At 33.4% G+C, this 26,538-nt stretch overlaps 1 protein-coding gene across 1 annotated transcript in view; it reads left to right on the top strand.

Moving 5' to 3' along the window:
• The first annotated feature begins 291 nt into the window (after positions 1–291).
• LOC131956426 (receptor-type tyrosine-protein phosphatase eta-like) overlaps positions 292–26,538 on the top strand; it is a 40,916-nt gene continuing 14,669 nt past the window's right edge. The window contains exons 1-5 of the mRNA XM_059320862.1: positions 292–422; positions 1,871–2,029; positions 2,457–2,636; positions 2,753–3,001; positions 3,406–3,606. Of these exons, the coding sequence (XP_059176845.1) occupies positions 1,984–2,029; positions 2,457–2,636; positions 2,753–3,001; positions 3,406–3,606 (676 nt within the window). The 5' untranslated portion in view covers positions 292–422; positions 1,871–1,983. The remainder of the gene's footprint in view (positions 423–1,870; positions 2,030–2,456; positions 2,637–2,752; positions 3,002–3,405; positions 3,607–26,538) is intronic.

The following is a 26,538-nucleotide window of genomic DNA, read 5'->3' as shown; positions in this document are numbered from 1 at the left end:
ATATATATATATATATATATATATATATATATATATATATATATATATATATACACATATATATATATATATATATATATATATATATATATATTTATATATATATATATATATATATATATATATATATATATATATATATATATTATATATATATATATATATATATTTATAGAGATAGATAGATATATATGTAATTATATATGTATGTATGTATATAGGGAAGCCTTGATATATTTGTGTCAAACAAACATTGATTTTTATGTTGATATATATCTGCATCAAAGCATGTGACGTTGGATGGTTTGGCCAAGACTGTAAGCTCCAGTGCCACTGTACAAACAACAAATGTACAGACGACGGTACCTGCATCAATGGGTCAAGGTGTGACATTGAATGGTTTGGTCCTGCTTGTCAGTACCGTAAGTATATGTCGTAATCTCCAGAATAAGATTTAGAAAAATAAAACATTATGTACCTTGCCCTTGTTAAACGTTAACGTGTGCGTATGCCAGTCTAATGGCAAAAAATATCGTAATTTTATTTTGTACAACTGCTTAAAGACAAATTATAAGTTCTCATGTCCCCATACTATCAGGACGGAGACTGGTGCTTTGTAATTCCTCCATAAACATAACTACTTTTATATAAACTGCGTTTTTTTTTAAATTGATGATTTCTTGGAATTAGTAAGAGTCTTATCACGAGATTTCTTAAATGAGAAATATTTGCAATGAGAAATATTTTTAACAATTGGCATCATCACTTGCCTTCTTAAAATGTTTCGCAACTAGAGCGAAAGACTACTTGTCACGAACAAAATTTAAAAAAATACTTTTTGTTACCAGTAACATCACCAAGCAAAACAAAGTTATATTTTACTTAATTAACATCGCAGCAATTTTTAATTATTTAAATTTGTGTTAAAAACGTATGTTTGTTTCATGGTGATCATTCATTAATCACTTATATTAAATAACGTACAAGGTAAATTTGCTTGCATCTTCAAATCTCGCTTATAAAAAAGGAATTTTGAGTTAACAGTTTGCTCGACAAAGAAGTAGCTACTAGTGGATTAGTTGTTATTAGCATGAAAGGTAACATGGAATTTTGTTTAACAAAGGGGAGTGCGAGGGCTAGCGGTAGAGCGCTAGGCTGCTACCCCGAAAGTTTCGATTTTGAGTTCAAGTCAGAAGAACTGTTCTTATTCCACTATTATTTATTTTTCTACCATAGTATTAGTATCGTATAAGTAAGTCAAATAGATACCACAGGTAGATTCTCTCACACATCATTAAGTATTGCGTATCAACGTGTTTGGTGGTCAGAGAAACGAACTCCTGACTTTAGGTAGTTCGTATAACACTTATATGGGTTTCTGGCATTAAGGAAGTTTAAGGGGGTGTAAAGAATTACCTTGCTACAATACTTACACATTGTAAAGGTCACAGAAACAAACAACTCCCATTTCGACTCACCTAACCCTTCATCGTGTCGCTAAACATAGGGCCTAAATCTAATCATGATTACAAAAATGTGTTCTAAGCTTTACAACCAGACTGTGTATCTTAAGTCATTTTATGTAGGAACATCAGACATAGAAATTAAATATCGGGTGGAGGAGAGTACACATTGACAGCATGTAATTCATTGGCGTCAAAAACGTGAAAATGTTTAAGTGTATGCAAATGTCTAAAGACCAATAAAAGGGTATTACTTTATTTAACTTAGTGTCATTTTTCACGATTATTGAACTTGATTATAGCCAAAACATAAAATAAATCATTCGGCATTGTGCGTGTAAAAAAGAAACAATATATGAAATGGATCAAAGGCATACTTAATTTGTTTAATATGTTACTTGTTTTAGAGAATCTCGCAACAGTGTACACATCAACATTGCGATTGGATGGTTTAAGTTTAGCACAATGTCCTGGGTGTAATGCTGCAGGAGCTGAACAAAGCATTGAAGTCTCCTGGAACATGTCCTACCCTTTCACTTTTTTATGGGTACAATTTAAGCAAGCAAGTAAGTACTAACACGGGCATTGTTGGAGGCTGAAATCAAATTTAATCAGCGTGCTTAACCAGTATCTGTGTAATCTAATAACATGAATCATTAAATATTTTAATACATACGGTAGGATGATGAAACGTTTTATTTATTTTACTCCGAGTAATCAAATATGTATGGGTAAGAATTTTTTTTTATAGCTTCGTTAAAAACTACAACACTATTTATAGTGTAAGCAGCAGTTACCCTGAGTACTTTGGTGTACTTAGCATTACAATAATCACAGAAATAGTTTTAGCAAATAATATAGAACGATGTTATGGTATATACACATTTTTTAGTAATATTTTTTTTTTACTTTCCAATTATTATTATTAAAACAACTCTATAATGATAAACAAAAATACGAGTTAAACTTGAACATAGCTCAATCATATTTTAGCAAATTATCTGACGACAAACTTAAACATCACTTACGGAAACTCTACGTGTGACTCTATTTACCAATCTGCTATCAGCCAGGACACGGTTGAGTTCAGATGTCGGACAACAGTAAATATGACACGTCTTGTTTTGTCAGGGAATAATGTAACAAATGTCTGCAATGTTTATATCAGCGGAGGTAACTATGAACTATCTAGGTTTTAGTTGAACATCTTGTACCTAATGAAACATGTTGATAAACACTGTATTTGGAAGATGTATTCAATATAATAAAAAGCGTATTACACAATCTAGGTAGGAATGTTGCAGTTAAACAACCTGCCATACAAGACAGTACGTATCCTACTGTTAATGACATTTCTTCAAACGCGTCAAACGCTGTAGATGGTAATAGAAGAAGTAGTTGGTACCTGGGATCATGTATACATACCATCAACAAGACATCGAATGAACAACCTCATTACTGGACAGTTGATTTCAGTGGTGAAGCATACAGTGTCAACAGATATGTTTTATATAGCAGGTGGGACAACTTATCTGATGGTAAGTAGCGGGAAAGAGGGTAATCCGTAGCAGTTAAAAAAAATAATTAAATAATAACTTCAACTCAGAAGCAGTTTACCTAAAGCGTTAATAATATTCTCAACATTTTCTAAAAACGATCATAGAGTATAGAATAAAATAAAGCATGATGATCAATATCAGTGTGTTTAATTCGACTAATGTTTTGTACATTTACAAAATCGTAATAACTGGTTTGATTTTTAAATAGGAAATTTATAAATATGACTACAATATTGATTATACAAAAATATTTAGTGGGGTGTGTATTTTTTACTCTTGCATCGCCTAGCAACAAACCTGGTGGAACTCAATTTGTTGCACAGTATCTATAATGGCATAGCATGTAAAGATTTAATCTATTTCGTAATTTCCTGTTGTATTAGCCGCATCTTGCTGCCCAGATAGAATCAGTGGGTTTACACTAACAAGTTGGAACGACAAAGGTGACCAAGTGTTCACATACACGGCTCCTAAGTCAGTGGCACTAGTCCACACTGTTGTATCAGGATCACGTGATGTTGTTCGTGTCAATGTCACATTGGATGAAGAATATTTAAACTTTTGTGAGGCCGAGATTTATGGAGGTGTGTACTATAATAAATACAAATGTTGCTGAAGTGTGTTTCATAAAATCAAAAGTAGCCTGTATGTTTGATAGAATGGGTTTGAAACATATATCAATCTATGTCCTATTATTATTATCAGACACATTTAAGTATACAAATTCTAAAATATGTTGAATAATTTTCAATAGAATTCTAAAAGATGTTTAAATGTTGTCATCTGTATTTCTCCAGTAAACATATGCCCAAAGAACAAATACGGCCTAGACTGTACTAAAGAATGTAACTGTGTCAACAATGAACAATGTCACGTGGACACTGGTACCTGTCCATCTGGCTGTGCTCCAGGATACACATTTGAGGGATGCCAAACTGGTGAGAAGAACAAAAGTGTTTAGACACAAGCTTGAATGTTATCTCGAAAAGACACTTCCGGATGTTTATACTATTGTTTGGTTCACTTGATCCACATAAATTGTGATAAATGTGCTCAACTTTATTGTACGTCACTATATTTCAGAATGTAGTGCAGGTACATGGGGTTTTGACTGCCGAAAATCTTGTAGTGTGAACTGCTTTAACAAAGACAGCTGTAACTTTAAAGACGGAACTTGTGATGGAGGTTGTAAGGCAGGATTTGAACCTCCATTTTGTACTGAGGGTAATATACATTTAAAGAAAGTATTTAAAATTGATAACTCATGAAATCTCTTCAACATTCAAGCCACTAATGCTTTTACCGAAGAAAGTACGTTTTTAGTTCATTTAAAATAAAATAATTATTGTAAAGGGATTTAAAAAAAAAAATTTGGTACAGTTTACATGTTTGTGTTAGCAGTTCTCGGTGGTTTCTTTTATTACACACGTGTTGGTATTTAATTTATTGAACCAATATATTTGTAAACAATTACTTTTCTACGACAACCTTCAGAATGTTACAAAGAAATGTGGGGCATTAACTGTTATGAAACATGTAACAGAAACTGTATTGAGGACCTGTGTGATTCAGTCAACGGCAATTGCTTAATAGGTTGTAAAGAAGGATACATAGGACGACAATGTTCAGAAGGCGAGTAATGTTTATTTTAATGATAACTTAGCATAAAACACATTCTGTCATTTCTCAATGAACACACGCCTAATATATATAATTTATTAAGACTATTTTTAATGTAATTCATTTGTTTTTAAACACACAACTGTGAACATGGGACATGGGTAACACATGTTTTTCTTACTTCTGCCGGAATAGCAAAGCTAAATTTAAAATATTTTAGTTTTGCAGTGTGTGAAACGGATTCAATCTGCAGAACTATATTGATAATTTAAATGTTTGTTCATAGTTCAGATTACAAAAGCCTTTGTGTTTTATCATTTGAAATGATTTTAAATAAACAAGATTCTTTGCGCCACTAATATGATTTTGGACAATCAAATTCTCAAAAGACCCGAAAAATGTTTCCTCGTGTTACACTTGGCTTTGTACGTATTATGGCTCGTTGTGCCAGGTGCACCACGATCAAATAGAACACAATCAACGAAGATAATATATTCCATTCACTTGTAATTTTCACCACAAGAAATGACAAGAAACGACAACAAATGATAACAAATGACAAGAAATGAAAAGAAACGACATTGTGTTTCCACCGCAAAACATTCGTCTTCGTCTCAAGTGTCAAACAGTTGCTCTCTCTAGAAAACCAATTTCAAGGGGAGGCCACTCTCACTCTTTCTCTTTACTCTAAGACCTAAGTGTATACATATTTCGTTTTAGATGACCACGTTGCCGTCAAAAGAGACAAATGCATGAATGGACACTTGACCGAATGTGACAAATGCCCGAATGGGGAACATGTCTTAAAGCCACTTGCCCAAAGTCCGTTTGCCCGAAACATGTAGAGATTATATAAAAATATAAAAAATACCTGCGCTTGGCTTGCTGGCTTTGTCTTTTATGGAAATCCAAACGCCAAATTCCACACTAGTTGATTATAACTGCAAAAACGTTTTAATTAAAAGTTTTGAAGTTATAATGTTAAAAAAGGAGAAAATGATTTTCAATTAATATAACACTTTTGAAATATGTATTTTACATTGTTATTACATTTCGGGCAGGTGAAGTAGGATTTATATTTCTCTGTTTCCTTGACATATGAGACATAGTAAGATCAGTTCCATGCTAAACCGCCTTTGCTTTCCCTAACTGTATACTAACGTGTCGGGGCTAAATAGGATCAGCTACGCCCTACAGACTTAGGTTGGATACCCGAACTCGAGACTTTCGAGATAGCAGCGTACGCTTAAATCTTTAAACCATGTTTTTTTTTACATAATTAGATTGTCTTTTTCTTTAAAAAATAATTAGTTGAAAATATAGATAAAGGTTAATAGGTTCATCAATACACGATGTCACGATTACGATTTTAAAACTACTTTATTCGATCAAAATATTGGTAAAAACACACACAAAATCTCTTGTTCTTTTCATGTTAAATGCAACATTGAAGTGTTTTGTTAATCCAATCAACTTTAAAATGTTAGAACTTTTATTTGTCAAAAGAGTGTTGATTATAAATGGGTTTAGATGATTGTTGTCTTATTATAAAATGCGAGGGTCAATATTTAGAATTAAAGCTTTAACGAATTCCTATTTTAAAATCACAAATAATATTTTACTCAACAGTAAGGAGTGATGAAACTGCTGAATGTAGAGCTACTGGGATTGGTATTGGCATTGGCATAGGAGTTGCGGTCTCTTCTGTAATATTTTTATTTGCTGCAGTCATTATGTACCGTCGTGGGATGTTGTCTCTATGCAGAAAGTTAAGCGAAGGAGATGATAAAACGGGAACGGACTCAGGAAGAAAATATCGAACTGGTAAAGCACATGCATCTGGTGTTCATTCATTGGACGTCGTGCAATAATATTACCCTGTTATGTTATGTCGAAATCGTGAAAATCTTTTTGTGAAGTTTTATCAGCTGTAGTTAGTAGTTTTTTGGCATAGATAAAGTAAAAAGTAAAGTTCCCTTTTCAAACCTGACGTTCTATAGGGCAAGTGAGGTAGAGTTCACTTGTTTCTGTGACCTCGGCATATGAAGAGATAGTGTTGTGAGCACTAAGCCCAGCCGCCTTTACTTTCCCTAACGTGAGTTAGGTACCCATCAGAGTTGGGTGGACTCAGAGACGGTCTACTGACTTGAGCCAGGATTCGAACTCGAGACTATGTTGGCATAGATACCTACTTATGCAGTATTACTTTTTTTATAAATATGTTGATATATAATAGCCAAAGTTGAATGTACTTCTAATAATATATTTAAGAGAAATAAATGTATTAAACCGAGTAAACAATGACATTTCCAGAGTACAACAGCGCTTACAATGATGTAGATGATACAGAAGCTTCTGGCGTTCAGCAGTCCCAACACAACGCAGATGTCGATGACAATCTACATGCATATGACGCCATCAATCTAGACGATATAGGCAAACAGACATCAGATTATGTAGAAATTAAAGTTAAACACAATGTCAACTAGTGTGTTTAAGTATTTTAGTAAAACATGTTAAAACCCACATTTGTATGTTCTACATGACAGTTTAGGCTTTCTATTTTACTTGTTTGCAAAAACATCCCTAGTGCGATATCACATCCTAATATATAAAAGCCCATGTGCGCACTTCTCTCTCTTTCTATCTTTCTCTCTGTCCGCAAAATATTTTCGCAGGATATCACATCAGAATCTTCAGCGATATATGGAGAACTTGATACGGACTTTTGTTGAAAATAATATGGTAGATGTTTTAAATGTATAAAAACAATTTTATTTAAAGAAGAAAAATTAAAAAAAATAAATGCGTATTCGAATGTAGAAAAACAATTTTAATTATGCAACCGGAAAAAGGTTTATAGTTGGGACAAGAGCGCATTTAACAATGACGTCACTTAATGTTTACACTAAAAAGAACACGAAATTAATGACGTCATATTCCGAGTTTAGAATAAAATAAAGAAATAAACTATTTCATTAAAATATTATTTAGAGCTACGTACGCTATGAAATGTATACAATACGATTTTCTCGCCTAAGCTTATATAAGTTTTTACTTTAAATGTGTCGGATTTTTTACCAATAACTATTTTATAAATTATTTTTCTAAAAAAAGTTCAATATTTTTAAATATACAGGCCTATAATTCACGTGAAACGGGCACCGATGGCTAGTACTGATATAATCTTGTTCACACCCGTATCAATTATATTTATTGTATCTTGTTTTATATTGCAGTGACAACATAAATATTCAAATATCACGAAATTAAGCTCTTGGAATATCAGTTTTACATACTAGTCGATGTAAATATGTACGTTTTAAATGTTTTCTGACAATCTTTTGGTGGTCTTAGTATGTAAGATGGTACAACGTGTTACCGAAATTTTACTTTCTGTGGCACGTTGTAAACTATTCAAGCTGGTTATTATTTTTTTATAATACTTGAGCGCTTGAGAAAAAATGTACGCAATTTTAAGACGCGCTAACACCTAACAATTCACATCAATATTACTACTGTAGGAGATGTGTACATTACTTATAAGATTGGTTTTAAAGATAAGTTTTATGTAATATGCATGTTTTGGAATTTTAATAAAAAAAATAATTATACATTTTCTTGAAAATAAACAAACATAAAAAATACGAATGTTATTTTTTTTTATTTCTTTACATATATTGTGTTTTAAAAAACACATTAGCTGTGGTTATGTTAACTGTATTATTCGGTTTCTAATAGAAAAAAAAACTGTTGAGTCAAAAGATGCAAAAAAAAAATAAAAAATAAAACGCTTAACTGTATACAACTTGCATGAATTGTTGAGAACCCTCGTATAGCTTTTTCGGAGGTGGGGCGCGGGGGGTGGGGGGGGGGGGGGTGGGGAGATAAGCTTGCGTGTGTGCCGTGGTTTATATGACCGCGAAAGTTATAGGATAAAAAAGTCTTAATCTATTAGTGTGTTCACAATTCGTACCTCGCACTAAGATCATTAAAAATCATTTAACTCCACGTATTTTATTTTAAAATTATTATAATTTAATTTTTTCTTGATTGTATTAGTGCTTAAACACGTGTCTTGCTTTAAATTTGACAGTAGCTTTTCAAACAGTAAAACTAATTCCGATGTTTTGAAAGCCTACCAATACTACTAATAACATCATTTTCTTACATTATTAAAATGGTTTGTTGGAATTATTCTTTCTTCTTTCTTCTTCTTCTTCGTTCTTAATTATTAGTGTTGAAGGTGATCTAGATTTATCTGCCAGTGGGTTTGAACTCGAGACTTTGTTCGAATTTATCAACCATGAACTTTTTGCCGACTCGACCACGCCTCCAACACAATTAAGCGTTACGTGTCAACTGGTTATGCGCCATTGAGGCCATTGACTCCGATTTCAGCCTGCTTTTCTTTTTGGATTTGCTTCCATAGCCTTTGTCCAACCAAGAACAAACTACAAGGCAGCAGTTGTTTAATTTTGGGGTTGTCTCTCCTAGAAGAGTGGCTGTCCCCAGCTAACGAGCCTCATCTGCCCGAGGGTTGGATCTCGAGACTTTTCGGTTTAGCAACCAAGAGCTTTACCGACTCGACCACGCCGACCCCAGCAGCTATTTTATCACATTTAATTCAAGTTTCTTTTCCTCTGTTCTTCATTGTAATGTTTGACTTTATTTCCTTTATTTTCCACACAATAAATAAACAACTGCTAAACGAAAGTGTTGAGGTCGGTTATTGGAAACAGGGATTTGGCAGAGCTGGTCGCTTAGAGGATCGGAAAATAAATGTCGACACAAATAAAGTTTATTGTGCTTAGGCCAAGAGAAAAAGGCGCCTTAAAAATAGCATCGACAAATGTTCCCGATAAAAAGAGTGAGAAAATATACTTAAAAAGGTTTACAACAGGAGATAATTGACAGACACCGGGGTCGGCATGGTCGATTTTGTGTTTAAATATGGAAATAGGGGAAAAAATTTAAATCTCACCTGAACATTTGAATTTAACTACTAACATAATGGTCCAACACACTTAGGGAATGACTAAAGTTGGGCAATCACGCCGATACATTTGCTTATTTTATTTATTATATCAGATTACAGTAAATTTGCACAGATACACTTGTATAAATTAATATATTATGGTTCAAATCAAATGTATTATCGTTTGATTTGATGTTAAGTTTCGTAATGCCCTGATAATAAAAAAGAGCAATAACTTATCCTGTCCTGTCCTATCCTGCCATGTCAAGCCTACCTGCCAGCCTGTCCTCCCGTCTGTCTGCCTGTCTGGCTGCCTGCCCTGTTGGTCAACAATAATAGTCCTAGGCGTCTCATCACCTTGAACGTTTCTATTACTCTACCAAAATCGTTAATCAGCATTAAAATTGTATCTTAAAAAAACTTCCCATTTTTTTCATCCATTACTATAACAAGGAATGCAGTAGAGCCAGCTATGTTTCTCGTACTAGGCCCACTTTTCAAACAGGAACTAAACATTCATTTTTTCCCTGATTTTAAATTCTGAGGAAAAAACAGTGAGGTGTTATATAAAAAAGAATAGGTAATATTTAGTAGAAGGACATATAAACGTTGAAATTAATTGTTTCAGGTTATTGTTTTTTGTGTGTCAGGTATGAGCTTTTGGATCATTCAGAAAGTTTTTGTGTGTTGACGATAGTGTTGATTATAAAACCCGTTTTTGAAGCGTATTGTTCATAAGTAATGAAAACATGTTGTTTATTAAGAGTGCATTTTGTAAATGGAATTTTCAAATTTTGAAGTTCATATAATATTTTAACGTATTATCAGTTACATTACGTTTGAGTAATTACAGTAAAATATATCTGCAATTTACTTCCTCTTACGTTAGCAGTTCTGGGGACGATAATAGGTGTGTTCAATTACTAAAATCAAGTTGTTTTTAAAAAAAAAGATGCACACTGTGATTAATTCACATGTAAAATTATTTCATTGTAATAAAGTATAAATATGTATATATATATATATATATATATATATATATATATATATATATATATATATGTATGTATATATATAGATTCATTGTGACATCATTTTAAAGCGTTTTAACACTTATTCAACATTTTGGTTGATAAGTATATACAAATCTGTTATTCATTAAGGACTTCTGTTTATAGTTTTAATAAAGATTGTAACGCATTCATTTATATGGTTTGGAGTTTACACGTATGTGTCATAAGAGTGGTGAAAATGGTTTGAATGGTTTTAAGTTAGATGATTTTAAAACAATAAATCGATAATCATAATTACATTATTTTTATTAATCAATCGTTGTCAGAAAGAAAGCTGTGAGATAATTTGCTAACCTTAAACCAAAACGAAATGGTTTTTCTTTTTATTTACAACTAGATACATTCTTAAAGTTGTGCGGTGTAAATTTTGTGGCAAAAAATAGTATTACATATGATTTTAACATAATTAAACTGTGCTGTTTTAGCGAGTTAGATTTAGTATTTATTTGTTAAGTTTTATCATATGTCATCTTCGTGTTCAACAATGTTCAACAATGTGTGAAGATAGTTAACACAGAAAGCTGTAAACAAAAACACGTTGATCGTACCAGGCCCACTTACCCGCAATGAACTATAACTTCGTCAGCTTCCTTATTGAAAATGTATGCAGGGGAAAGATAAATGTGTGTCTAAAACATTTCGAGGAGTTTAATTGAAGGACATAGAACGTAGATATAAGATATGTAAGGTATGTTTTTATAAGTATATTATATGGAATATTCATCACGTTTTTTTTCGAGTGTGTTTATGATTTAAAAATCGCGTTAAATCTTTTTGCTTTTAACCCTATATTGCATACTGTAGCCATACAATATTTAACCCTGTTTGATAGCATGGGCGTTTTGTAGTTAGTTATCCGTGGTAGTGATTAGTATTTGAACCTTTTTTTCTGAACCATGTGTACATATTTTTCGTGAATTTTATTCATTTCCCCCTACGTTTTTTCATTTCCACATACGTTGCGATTGCAACTTGGTTAGGTGTTTGGTGTATTTTGTTTGTTAGGTGTTTTTGTTTGTTTAATGTTTGTCTTGTAGCTTGTTTTGTTTAGTGTAGTGTAGTGTAGTCAAGTGTATTATTATTAGGTTAAGACTGTAGTAAATGTGTCTTTTTTTCTTATATAATGATTTTATATGGTTTCACATTTTTATGTAACTAAAATGTATAAGCTTATCTTTTTTTGAGACTAAGGTTAGGGTGTAACCACAATGGGTTTAGCTAGACTTGCACTGACGCCCCAATAGTTGATTAGCCTGGGGGTAGATTTAGATGTAAGGGTTTTAGCAACCCCCCCCCCCCCCATGTGAGTCTAGCCTAATATAGCATTCGTCTTTTTACCAGTTTCTGCACACACACAGACACACACACACACACATATATATATATATATATATATACACTCGCACATGCATACTTTAATCACACTAGCTAAACACAGTTCAGTCTATTAGCATTTAACAGAACAGTGTGTAAACTAGACCCCACTTCTCTAGGACATAAACTGATCCAGGAAATATATTACGTTGACACAGTAGCGTCGGTGGTATTTTCCACCGACCGGTTACTAGCTATAGGGTCTGTTAGAAATTAAAAGAGACATGCATTCCGCAAGTTATATAGTAGTTCTTTAATATTTGTCAGAATGTGATAAAATGTAATAGTTGAGGCTCTGGACGATAAAAAATTCACCATCTTTTATGATTTAATTTCGTTTCGCCAGACGTTTATTCCAGGGGTTTGGCAACCTTTTGGGTCGGAAGAGCCAAAAGTTACAATTTACAAATGTCCCAGTTTTTAAAGAGCCACTTACATTTTTATTTCAATGTTATGATTTTTAATTAGGATTTAGTATATATATATATATATATATATATATATATATATATATATATATATATATATATATATATATATATATATATATATATTTATATATATATATGTATATATACATATATATAATAATAATAATAATTATATATATATATATATATATATATATATATATATATATATATATATATATATATATATATATATATAATGTAAATATGTAGGCCCTATGTGTGTAAGTGACTGTTTTTCTTTTATGCATTACTACACCTTTCATCTGATTGTAATGAAACTTTAAGGAGTTGATTAGAACAATCCAGGGTAGATTTCTGCAAAAAAAAAAAAAAAAAAAAAAACTTTTTTCATTTCGCAAGGGCGGCGCCTCGGGAGGGTGCGATTTTTCTCAATATACGGTATATTAAAAACATTAAAGTCGGATGCGGCTCGCAGGGTCGTAGCAATGGGCGGGGCGGGGGGAGCGGGGGGTACATAAGTGCCTGGGCGCCAAAATGGGTTGAAAAAACAAATTGAAATTTCGAGGGGGGGGGTCACAAATTGAAAGTTTGAGGGGGGAGGGTGCAAATTGAAAGTTTTCCCCCGGGCGCCGGGAAGGGTCGCTACGCCTCTGGTGGTTCGATACCGCTCATCCAAGTGCCATGAAACTTTTGGAGAATAGATAAAAATACGCCCGAGAAGATTTGTGGGGAAAAAAATAAAATTTCTTATGGGCGACGCCCACGAGGGTGCATTTTTTGGTCATTACACGTTTTGGCTCCCAGAGTTCCGGAGCGGCTATGTTAGCACTTAGCATCCTTTAATCGGGCGTGCTTCATTGCGGGTAAGGAGTACTACTATATTCAGCGGAAAAACTGCAACAAGTGCATTTACCTCGTCGATTGTGCGACCCGAAGCTCCTGGGCTCACATGCGAGTACTATGGCGCCTACGTTCGTTTAAAAAAAGACTATAATTTAAAGACAAGATAGGCAACAATAACCGTTGACTATATCGAATCAGGCACGCACTCCGGCTCCACGGCAGGTGGCGATTTGGTGCCCCGGACTTACCAGTGAGCACCATGGTGCCTACGTTAATTTTAAACAGCGCGATAGGCTATGGATACACTGGGTTTCTATAGTCGCTCAATAAATCGAATCAGGCGCGTCCTCTGGCGTCTCTGGGGGGTGCGATTTGGATACCAGGGCTATCCCGCGAGCACTAAGCGCCTAACTTAGTTTTAAGGAGTACCTTACAATACGACATTCGATGATGAAACCGAGCTAGCGGCCGTACGCGGGCCCTTGTGGTACTGTAATGGGGTTCACGAGAGCGCCACTATCCGTTCTCGACACTTAGGCGGTGAGTGATTAAGGCTTTTATACAGCACGCCATGATGGGCGGTAGTGTAGGAAACCAGTGCCCCGATAAATATGATCTAAGCACAGGCATTGTTTACATTTAAATAACTCAGTTTTAGAATACAAGGAAATACGTTGAAATAGGGAGTAACTAAATATTCTAATAGAATATCGAGTGTTTATTCTTTATATTAATTATCATATCGTTTTATTATTAATATCTGTGCATGGAACTGAAGAACCGCATCTTAACATCAAAAGAACCGCATGCGGCTCGCGAGCCGCAGGTTGCCGACCCCTGGTCTATTCCATTCTAGAGGATAACCAAGAAAAAGAATAAACTCGGTGCCGTTTAGATGATCTCTGCCTGATATTTACGTGTGTATGTGTATGTCCTTCGATACGGTGTGAACATTTAAACGTTACAATTAAGTAGACAAAAGTACGACGCGAACAGAACACAAAATGACACAATTAACAGAATAAGGGAGAGGGGGTGGAATAGGGTAAACAACACAACGCATTTATTGTCCCCAACTCGAGTCAGGTACCCATCAGAGCTGGGTGTACTGATGGACGTACTTAAGGCTCGATAACGGGTCAGAACTCGAGAGCTTCAGGTTACCAGTTGTAGGCTCTACCATTCGACCACACGCCCTTTAAGTGTGTATTAGATGTAATGGTACTTGGTGTGGTGTGTACCCTGTGTGGCATACTTAATGCGGTAGACACTGCATAATATACTATTGGTAGTTTACTTGATTTGGTTGACTAAATCTTAATATTCTAAATACTGTAAACAGACTGTTTTATACAATGTATTGCCAATTAGTTATTGCACTGATTTCATTAAACTGGGCCTAGAGCGGGAGTATCTGTTTTATCTAACGAAAATAGTATTTTACTTCCTGGTTAACTTTAGTCAAGATACTGAATGCAATAACATTGCTAATAGTGCTCTGTCTATCTGTCCATTCGTCTATCTGTTTATGCGTCTAACTAAATTAATTTACTCGAATTCTTCTGCTACAAGAAAAAATCAAAAGTTTTGGAACACGCTGGCCCCATACAGTTTTCCAAATGAGAAGCACTGTTTCCAAAATCAGTCCAACACAGCGCACTGACACAGATTGTTTATGAGGTTTTCTTAAAAACGTTACAAATCGTGTATTTTTACAAGCTTTTATTTAACTCACTTCCTCGTCAGTCTGTCGTCAGTCGTCAGTCAAGATAGAAACGCAGGAGGGAAAATTCGGACACTTCTACTTGACCGATACGATTCACAGTTGGCACGTGGGTCAAGACATGAAGACAATGCAATCTGAAACTAAATTTGAATTAATTGGATGCCTAATTAATTTTTTATGAATTAATTAAAATTTGGACCGAATTACTAGGCATGTCTATCCAGCCACACCACACGCGTCATCACGTTTAATAGCTGCGCCATCAGGTTCAATAGCTGCGCCATCACGTTCAATAGACGCGCAATGGTTTTTAGTCATGTAACACTATTGTAAATAAAGCATGTAAAGTACTGAAAAAAAAAATTCATAAAAAAACGTTTTAATAACAAGCTTTTATGTACTAATGCACTAAAAAGTAGAAAATAAATTATACACTACTATTTAAATTACTATAAAGAAAAGCGTGGGTCTCTTCTCAAATATTAGTAAAGGTATCCAATAGGTACTAAAGTACTAAAGTGACCCACGCTTTTCTTTATAGTAATTTAAATAGTAGTGTATAATTTATTTTCTACTTTTTAGTGCATTAGTACATAAAAGCTTGTTATTAAAACGTTTTTTTATGAATTTTTTTAGACGTTTGCCTTGTTTTCCAAAAGTTTAATTAAATGTGAGTAATGTCGGCTCTTCATTTCTTGGATCTTATTTGTCGGGCGCGGGTTTGTTCACACTACCAACGAGACAGCACATGGCATGCTGTAAGCTTCAGTTTACGGTGATCACCCCTCTGCGACGACCCAGTTGTCGAAGGCGTCTTTTGGCTCTTAGAGCCTCCGCTACATTTCTTCACTGGGGATTGGTGCAACCCCTAGTTAGAATTAGTCATCGAATGTAGTAGGGAGACTTATTATTAGTGTGTTGTGCACACTTAAACGGCTGCAAGGGGCCAGACTGCTCATATGTGATGCGCTCTGAATGACACTTCGCCAGTGAATTTAAGTAGTAACCCTATCTCCCTGTCCGGGACACACAATAAGCCCGTCACAGACGCAAAGCCACTGGGTATCTCAGGGCGCTAAATCACATATTTCTGTGGAGTGCCGACACTTGAATATGTAAACAAATATAAAGTCTATGACATAATCCTTTGTTGGGCTGTGCTCAACAGCTTTCCAACAGTTTCCTTAAATGGCGATCGAATGAATGTACAGCTGTATGTGGCCAGCTCACGCGACGGATAACCTTCTGATTTAGATATCATCCGAAAATGCCATCAAGCATTTTTTTTAGCGATTTACAAAATGCCAGACCCTCACCCCCCCCCCCCCACCCCCACCCAATTGACTTTATTTTATTAATCGTAATTGATCATAAATAAATTTCAATTATTTTATGTACTAATGAATAACCTTTTCTAATTAATATAAAAAAGCAATCTGCCCTTCCTAGTTTTGGGAATTAGATTTGTAAAATACAATGCAAGTAAATTAAAATCTGCTTACCAGAGCTGACAAGTGTCTGACAAATGTGCTGAAGTGGTAAATGCGCGGTTAGGAAGTTCACAAACGATACATTTATCTATTCGGTATTTGCGAGGCTAAGAACAAAGGGTGGGAAGAGGGTCGGCTCGGATAGAACAACAAAGAGGCGATGCATAATCTGTAAATTAGGGATGGTTACAACTATTTTTCCCAAAGCCTATAATAAAACTCACTCAAGGGAGATTATTCTAAGTTTTCAAGATTACTATCTTGTTTCTTGTAAAAGCAAAAACAAGTAAACGTATATAAAACCGAATTTACTAGTACTATATTCCTATTTTAATTATATTTAGGATACAGAATAATAATAGATGGTACATGATGGAAGTTCTATCATCATCACAAACACACATTTTACATTAAATAAACCGGGAGTGATCTCCACTAAACTTTCTCGAATATTCTTATATAAAACAACAAGGGATGGGAACTCGGGCTATAGACATGATTTTTAGTCCATTTTAAATACTTAAAGTTTTAAAAATAGAATAAAATCTCGTAGACAAAAGAATTGCACACCAAGTGAACGCCAACTAAAAAAGTGCATACTAGTGCGCAATATTATTAGTCCTTAAAAAATTTACATTAGTTTTTTTGAGAAATCGGAAGTAGCGTAAATTACTACTTCCGGTCATACTCAAAACTTAACAGAAGGTAGAAAATTAGATCTTTTACTCACATGTGAAACTTCATTTATCTATCTGAAATAGTACTCAAGTTATAGGCTTTTGGAAAATTCAAAGTAGAAAAAGTACCACTTCCGGTTATCGGAAATCGCTCAAAAGTTGATACGGATCTACGATTTTGATAAAATACTTATATATGAAATTTCATCAACTTAGTCTTAACGGTACTCAAGTAATCGTGTTTACACACAGACACATATACAGACACACACACAGACACACAGACATACGGACAGAATTGCAAAGCCCAGTTTTTCAGACTGGATTACGCATAAAAACTTTTAATTTTGATAAATCTGGATTGATAATTTTTGCCCGATTAAAATAAGTCCTCTATACTTCAAATGTGAGAAGGACTGAGGTGTAATATGGTGATAATTGTTAAAATTTCAAGTGATTTTTGTGCACGATTACAATACTTTCTCTATACTTCGCATATACGAGAAAGTAAAAATATACAAAGCGTTTCGGTAGCCTAACCAATGCCACAAAGAAGTAACGTAAAATTGAAAGCCCAATACAACCTAGCGGTATCTCGAGCTATGTACTTTGTTGTTTTGTCTTCAAAGAAATTTGCCGGCATCAGCGTGTGTTAGATTATAGGGGAAGTAGAACTCAGCCTTGACAATGTTTAAAATAATACAATTATAAATAATATTTTATATATAAATAAATTTGACGACAATTGTCGAGTCTCCTATTTGGTCTCCACCCCTTGCCCCAGCCCGCCGCAGAACACTTTGGAGGAACGGTCGAACAGTTATAATGCTAATGTAGAGATTGTATATATTTTGGAAAGAGCGCGGTATAGTAGTGACTGTAAAAATTGAAATCAACATAATAGCACAGCGGCTACAGTAATTAATTTTACAAACAAATAGTCAAGGCAAAAAACGCATGAAAGTTTTTTTTTAAATATTAATTTAATATGTGAGCCTCCCCCTTAATGGCCTGCCCCCCCCCCCCCACACACACACACTCCACTCAGGGGCGGAACTACCATACCGCCAGACCCCGCAATGCGGTGGGGCCCAGGACGTTTAGGGGCCCAGTTCCGACCAAAAAACAATGATTTTTTTTTTCAAAAATTATGTTTTTCATGCATCTTGAAAGTGGTTTTGTAAAAAAAAAAACAAAAAAAAAAAACGTCTACTATAGCAGAGATTGTTGCGTACAAAAATATTTTAAAATCTACAAAAGCTATAGTTTGAAAGGTAGGCAAACATTCACATGAATTTCATGACTTACTGCCCTTCTTTAAAATAGGTATGCCCACGAAGCTTATTTAAATAGTTTTGTACTATGTATATTAAAAAGAAATTGATTCTCTGAATTGTTATTTAAATAAGACGTACTAAACAATAATAAAGCTATAAAAATCAATGTCTTCAAAATTGATATTATATAAGCCAAAAATGAAAAAAATAAACATAACGCGAGAAACCATTCACGAATCAAGCTTACGACTTTATATATTTTTGACCAGCATGAATAGTAGTGATCATGCTAATTTCTAGCCCAAGATGAGTTAGGACTAAATTTGTCTGCCCCCAAATTCTACACCGCCCCCTCACCCACCACGCCGAGGGAAAAAATCCCTCGAATCATCATTTAATTACACATTTTGCATTTTCATGTTGTTTTTTATTTATTTTTAATTTTTTTTTATATTTAGACGTTTTGTATTAGATCTATGTATAAGTAAACCATCTTAAATGAATGAAAGTAGGCTACAAGTAAGAAAGAAATATTACTATTGTAAATCTGTATCAGTCCTCACAAGCCGATGATGAAAACTGTAATACTAAAGCGAACACACAACTGACGCTGTAATTTACATGTCTGAGGCAAAAAAAAAAAAAAAAAAAAAAAAGGACTAAATTTGTCTGGTTTGTTCTCTCAGAATGGTTATATATTGCAATGAATTAGACTAGATTACTCAGTTAGGATATAGGTTAAATATATATATATATATATATATATATATATATATATATATATATATATAGGGGGCCCTAATTTTTTCTTTGCGGGGGAGCCTTTTTTCTAGTTCCGCCACTGACTCCACTGCATTACTGGGTCAGGCGGCATGGTCGTTCCGCCACTGCAGTGCATTTTAATCATACCTGGCCCACTCCCCTCTATGAACTCTACGTTAGTTTGTTCCTTATTCAAAATTTAAAGGAAATGACATGGTATTGTTTTGTAAAACTTGAAAGGTAATGTTGTCATGGAACGTTGCTAGTGTGTTGTTACTTTTAAATTATTCAGCCCGTATTTAGTGCTTTACTGAGCGTGTTATAGATTATTCAGCATATATTTTTTGAGTTTTATTGATAGTGACAGTATTATACTGGCAAAAGAATGTAATCTTTCGTGTTTAATGTAACAAATAATCCTGCTATGATACATGCAAAGTCAGCCTCGAAAGCCTCGGAACATTAGTAATATTAAATTCGTTAACGTTTGAAGTTAAAGTAACTAATTATATTGTTATCAAATATATATTATTAATTACGTTGAACTTCAGTAGTAGTCGTAACATAAAACTATATCAGCAATTACTTCCTTTTGTTTGAACATTTCTATTGACGTGGATTGATGTGTCAAATTATTAAAGCGTATTCATTGTTGTTTAAAAGCCAAGCTTATTAAGTAAATAAACAAAAACAGGTCTGTTTATACCTTTATTGAAGGATACAACTAATCTGTTAAATTATTAAGTCTTATGCACAATTATTTCAATGTTATTTTTAAACTAAACGCATTGGATTAATTATTTTAAAAATAAATTATTGTATTATGAAAGTTATTACTATATTAATATAATATTACTATATTAATACAGCGCATCAGATATTCAAAATGTTGATTTAGAAAAAAATATTTTTTAAAGCATATCAAGCTAACGTTAATAATCAGCAAATAGTAAGCTGTGTTTGTTTCTGTATTAATACTTGCAGCTGATGAGTTTGTAAAGTAGGACTATGAATCTCTGTCACAACAGTATCCGGATGTGTTGTGTTTATATTGTCCAACACATGAGCCAGTAAAAAGTCCAAAGATTCGTTTTATGAAAGATACTATTTTAAAGCAAAAATGGGCATTCATTATTGCAGCTGTGTTATTTACTTTTTAAGCCAGATCCTTGTTAGATATGAATAGGGAGTCATACAGGCAAATTGGCTATAGGGTTTTTTTCTTTTTCTTTCTAACTAAAAAATGCATTATAATACATTGACGAAAACTGCATCCTCCATTAGCCCACAGCTTTGTCAAAATCTATGAAAGGAATGTTTGTCTTTAAGTTTGATTGTAGTTACTATTTTGGAAATATTCAATTGAACATTTCTTAATGTTTTTGGATCGTTCACTTTGTATAATGTATATTAAAGTGCATACAACGTAACTATGCAACTGTGGATAAGACTCATAATCGAAATAGGCGCATGGGGGATCGAAAGTCTAACTTCATCCCCTCATTAACCCGGAAAAAGCTATGGGTCAGCGACGACAGATTAGGCTAGAGTGTATAAACTGTCAAATAATGCCGACAAGGATTATTACTCTCTTGTATACAGAGTATAGATGAAATATTGTCATCGTGCACAAAAACCACACGATACTTTGACAGTTTTCATCATTTTACACCTCAGTACTTCATCTTATACGGAGAATAGGGGACTTACTTTAATCAAGCAAAAGTTATAAATGCAGATTAATCAAACTTTTATGCGTTATCGAGTCGGAACAACTGTGCTTTGCAATTCTATCCGTATCTTTGTGTGTGTTGATGTGTGTCTCTGAACACGATCCCTTGAGTACCGTTACAGCTAGGTTAATGAAATTTCATATTTAAGTATTATATAAATTTGTAGTTGTGTATCTACTTTTCAGAAATTTCCGATAAACGGAAGTGGGAATTATTCTACTATTAGTTTTTCAAACAAAATTTCTCATATATAAGTAAATGATCAGATTTTCAATAATCAGATGAAGTAATGTACGCTATTTCCGATTTTTTAGAAAACGAAAATGAATTTCTTAAGCACTAATAATATTCTGCACTATTATATACATATTGTTTGCCATTCAGTTGGTGCGCAAATCTTTTTTTCTACAATATTCTATTATACTTTAAAAAGGAATTAAACATGGATTAAAAATCATGTCTTTATCCCGTGTTGCCATCCCAGGGAGTGTTATATAAGAATATTCGGGAAAGTTTAGGGGAGATCACTACCGGTTTAATGAAAAACCTATTAATTTTTCTTTATTCAGGACGAATATTGTTCACAATTTTATTCAGAAAGATAAGCATTGATCGATTACAGTATGGATTACACTTTAAACGGTTGTATGTTGTAACAATGTTTAACAAATTGCTTAAGTCAACTGAAATGAGATCTTATATGTATATGTCTGAATGTTGCATGATGATGCTGAAAGAGACAGAATCTTTCTGCATTAGTAAAATTGTAATATGCAAGCATTAATGGTATATACATCCATACAGTTTAATTTAGCACTTGTTCAAAGTGTAACATGTAGGCTATATATAGTGCTATTGCACATAATTTTTATCTTGCACTATATACTGATTTCGTCGTTTTTTCAAGATACAATGATAAGACCAGAGAAATTTTCTGCTGTAACGATCTGTGTTCTAATCTTGCAATTATGTTCAGGTACCTATAACTTTACGTTTGCAAGGCATTGCATTAAGAAATGATAAAAAAAATCGATGATTTTTATCTTTTACTAACTTTTTCGTTGCTATTGATTTTAGAATATATATATATATATATATATATATATATATATATATATATATATATATATATATATATATATATGTATATATATATATATATATATATATATATATATATATGTATATATATATATATATATATATATATATATAAATGTATTGATAAGTTGTTGTATCAAAGCATGTGATGTTGGACGGTTTGGCAAATACTGTAAGCTCCAGTGCCACTGTACAAACAACAAATGTACAGACGATGGTACCTGCATCAATGGGTCAAGGTGTGACGGTGAATGGTTTGGTCCTGCTTGTCAGTACCGTAAGTTCGGGTTATTTTCATTAACTAAATGTAAACACAGCAGATTCTATGAAGGCAAAAAAAAACTTTGCAATAAAATACAAGGTATGCTAAAATCATTACACAATTTAAACAAAAGGTTAATATCCTAAAACTTAAAAGCCCATATGCTCACTTCTCACTCTATCTATCAACATTTTTTCATAGGTGATTAGAACAGTATCTTTAACAACATCTGTAGAACTTTAAGGATACTTGCTTTTGTTTAGAAAAATATGCTGATTTTATAGAAAGTATAAACTAAATTTTATTTTAAGACGGAAAAAATTAAAGACATATTAGAAAGTAAAAATTCAACTATAAATATCCAACCGAATTGGAGAAGAAATTCTTTATTCAACAAAAAAGCGCTAGAGAAAATGGGAGCCAGATGTTTACCCGAATGCCGTTTTCCTGAATTATCACTAATCCAAATGCGGCAGACGACCGAATGGACATTTGCCCAAATGCGACAATAGCCCTAATGAACACTTTCACTAATGAAAAAATGACCGAATGGACGTTTGCCTGAATGGTATTAATGCCCTTAAACATTTTGTCCCAAGGCCATTTTTCTTTTATATTTCCGGTACCATTCAAAACTTAGCGGTGTAATTTCACTAGCCGGTTAAAATGACGGTTCCGGATACATTTCTATTTAAAGTCATATTTCGTATGCGGTTAAATTTCTTTTTCTGTTCAATTTATGATCCAGTTAAAATGCGTATCTGGATAGTTAGGTTTTCTTTGCTGTTAATATTTCGTCTTTACCCTAATTTACATATGCGGTTTGATTTACAAGATCATAATCTAATGCCGGTTTGATTCATTTCTGGTTTATTGACGTTTATGCAGTTAAAATTCTTGTTTCGTTTTTTACTTTCTCGTATATACGTAGTATAGAGAAAGTATTGTAATCGTGCAAAAAAAAAATCGAGATGTTTACAAATCTCGACGTTTTACACCTCACTGATACGGAAAAACATAATTTTGCAATCCTGTCTGTATGTCTGTGTGTGTGTGTCTGTGTGTGAGTAAACACGATAACTTGAGTACCGTTACAGCTAGGTTGATGAAATTTCATATATAAGTATTTTATCAAAATCGTAGATCTGTATCAACTTTTGAGCGATTTCGATAACCGGAAGTGGTACTTTTTCTACTTTGAATTTTTCAAAAGCCTATAACTTGAGTACTATTTCAGATAGATAAATGAAATTTCACATGTAAGTAAAAAATTTAATTCTCTTCGTTCTGTCAAATTTTGAGTAATTTCCGTTAACGGGAAGTACTAATTTACGCTATTTCCGATTTCTCAAAATCGCATCTAAATTTATAAAGTACTAATAATATTGCGCACCATTATGAACATCTTTATTCGGCGTTCGCTTGGTGTGCAATACTTTTTTCTATGAGATTCTATTTTATTTTAAAAAGTTTAAGTATTTAAAATGGATTAAAAATCATAACTATATCCCGAGTTCCCACCCCCTGTTGTTTTATATAAGAATATTCGAGAAAGTTTAGGGGAGATCACTCCCGGTTTTTTTTTAAAAAATAGTGGAGTTTGGGGGTATTGAATTTAGTGTTTTCGACAGAACTAAAACAGTATTTCTTCCAGAATTTTTTTCTCCGGGGGGGGGGGGGTACTATATATTTTCGGGCTCAGCCCCCCCCCTCCGAAGAGATGCCTATAAGAAACTCTGAAGTAAAATGTGAAAATTCATAATAAATCAGTTTGAAGAAATGCAATTAGAATTTTGAGCCAAGTAAGCCTACCCTATAATATGATAGATGATTATGCGTTCATTGTTTATTGGGCTCAAAATATAATAGTTTATAAATGATGGTAACCCAATGAAGAGGTTAATTTTTCAACATGACTGCCCTTGTCATGGCTACCAAGATTTTCCCAACAATGCAAACACATAATCCAATGTACCTAAAAAATGCTGTGGAGAAATACATTTTTTCTTAACGAATATTTAAAAAGTTTTTTTACCCAAGCATACCCCTTTAAAGTGTTAAAGCTCCTGTAATAGTTAAAAGTCCCGTTTCAGTAAAATTTCTAGTTCCTGGTCGATTTCCTGATCCGGATCAGATAAAATTTCGTCTTCAATGAAAATTCCGTTTTCCAAGTAAATTTCGGTTCCGGTTCAAAGCTTAACATGAACGGTTGGGTCTATTCAAACGAAAGCAGGACCAACCGCTGAATGATTTCCTGGTTACTTTAAAGTTAAAAAAATAACCAACATTTCAAATAAAATAATATAATCTATAAGATAAGACCTTTACATTTTTTACAACAGAACGAAAAAAAAATTAATTTTTTTTTATTTGCAATTGTATTAAAAATCCAATTATTTCTATGTGTTGCAGAGAATCTTGCAATTGTGTATACAGCAATATTTAAAGTGGACTATATCCGTAGTGCAGACCTACTATGTATAAGAGCTAATGAAAGAATTGAAGTCATATGGAACATTTCCTACCCTTTTACATTTGTGTGGGTACAGTTTAATCAAGAAGGTAAGTAGGCCTACAAAACGCAATAAGTGTGAGTAACTCTGCGTTGCAGACCGATTACTTCCTTAACTAGAGTCGGAAAAGCTTTTTCAAAAGTAGTTGAACGAAAATAAACGAAGGCAAACAGTAGCACCCTCTTTTAATTACCTATACTCTAGATGTCTTAAATATAGAGCAATTTTATTTTTAAGACTGGTAAAGTATGATTGTATAGAGTAAACATACAATGCAGTGGCGTCGTTAGGCTGGGTATCACCCGGTGTCACCCCCTCCCATTATGCCTAATGGTGTCAATTTGTGCGCACATTATATTAAACCACCAATTCATTCATTTGGAAAAAAACATCGTTATCATCGTAAATTATTAAATTTCGGTGTCACCCGCTGCCCGGTCGTTGATTAACATCAGTTATTTAAATACTTAACAAAACCTTGTTCCGCTGTAAAGTTTGTAGTTGGTGTTACACCCCCCCCCCTCTTAGGTGAAAGTTTTAAAGTGTGTACAGTTAATAGTAAAGATGTTTATCTATAATCAGTTATTAATATAGGTGGGTTAACTCTAATTAATCATTAATTGAGCTGACAAAAAGCATGTTCCTTCTATATTCTTTGCAACTTTCGGCATGGTTTCACCCCCTAAATGGTGTCACCCGCTGCGGTCCGCACCCCCCACTCCGGCCCTCGACGCCTCTGATACAATGCCAAATGCATAATGAAAATCCAAGCAAAAGTTTGTTGTGAGCAACTGTTGCAATGTCTTGCTTACTTTACAATATAATTTTAGGGAGAAGAATTGGCTATGTGTTATGTTATACTTGACCACCATTGGAATTCTAAATTACAATCGTTATCTATTTCGCTTACTGTTAAATTGACAGTTATGTATAAATGAAACCAATTCATCGAAAAATTAAAATAAATGTATAGCTATTATCACGCTTGAAACTCACATGTAATTTAATCAAATTATGTCGTCATTTTTAACACAGAATGTAATTTAATGTATTTTTACTTTCTGGTAATAATACGAAGTAAAGAGAAAGTATTGTAATCGTGCAAAAAAAATACATCGAGATTTTTGCGAATCTCGACGCTTTACACCTCGGAAAAAAACATAGTTTTGCAATCTTGTCCGTATGTCTGTGAATGTGTGTGTGTCTGTATGTGTGCATGATAACTTGAGTACCGTTACAGCTAGTTTGATGAAATTTTATATATGAGTATTATATCAAATTTTTAGTTCTGTTTTAACTTTTTAAGGATTTACGGTAACCGGAAGTGGAACTTATATAACTTTCGATTTTTCAAAAGCCTATAACTTGAATACTCTTTCAGACATATTAATGCAATTTCACACGTAAGTAAAATATCTAACTCTCTGCCTTCTGTCGTCAAATTTTAAAATATTTCAGTTGACCGGAACATAGTAATTTACGCTATTTCCGATTTCTCAAAAAACGCATGTAAATTTATAAAGTACTAATAATATTCCGCACTATCATACACATATTGTTTCGCGTTTACTTGGTGCGCAATTATTTTTTCAACGAGATTATATTCTATTTTGAAAAGTTTAAGTAATTAAAAATGGATTAAAAATAATGTCT

The sequence above is a fragment of the Physella acuta genome, unplaced genomic scaffold (assembly GCF_028476545.2).
Source record: "Physella acuta isolate Inbredline_101_S28 unplaced genomic scaffold, ASM2847654v3 ptg001149l, whole genome shotgun sequence".
Lineage (NCBI taxonomy): Eukaryota > Metazoa > Mollusca > Gastropoda > Physidae > Physella > Physella acuta.
Note: the sequence above shows the minus strand (reverse complement) of the source record. Positions and strands in the feature narration are given on the sequence as shown.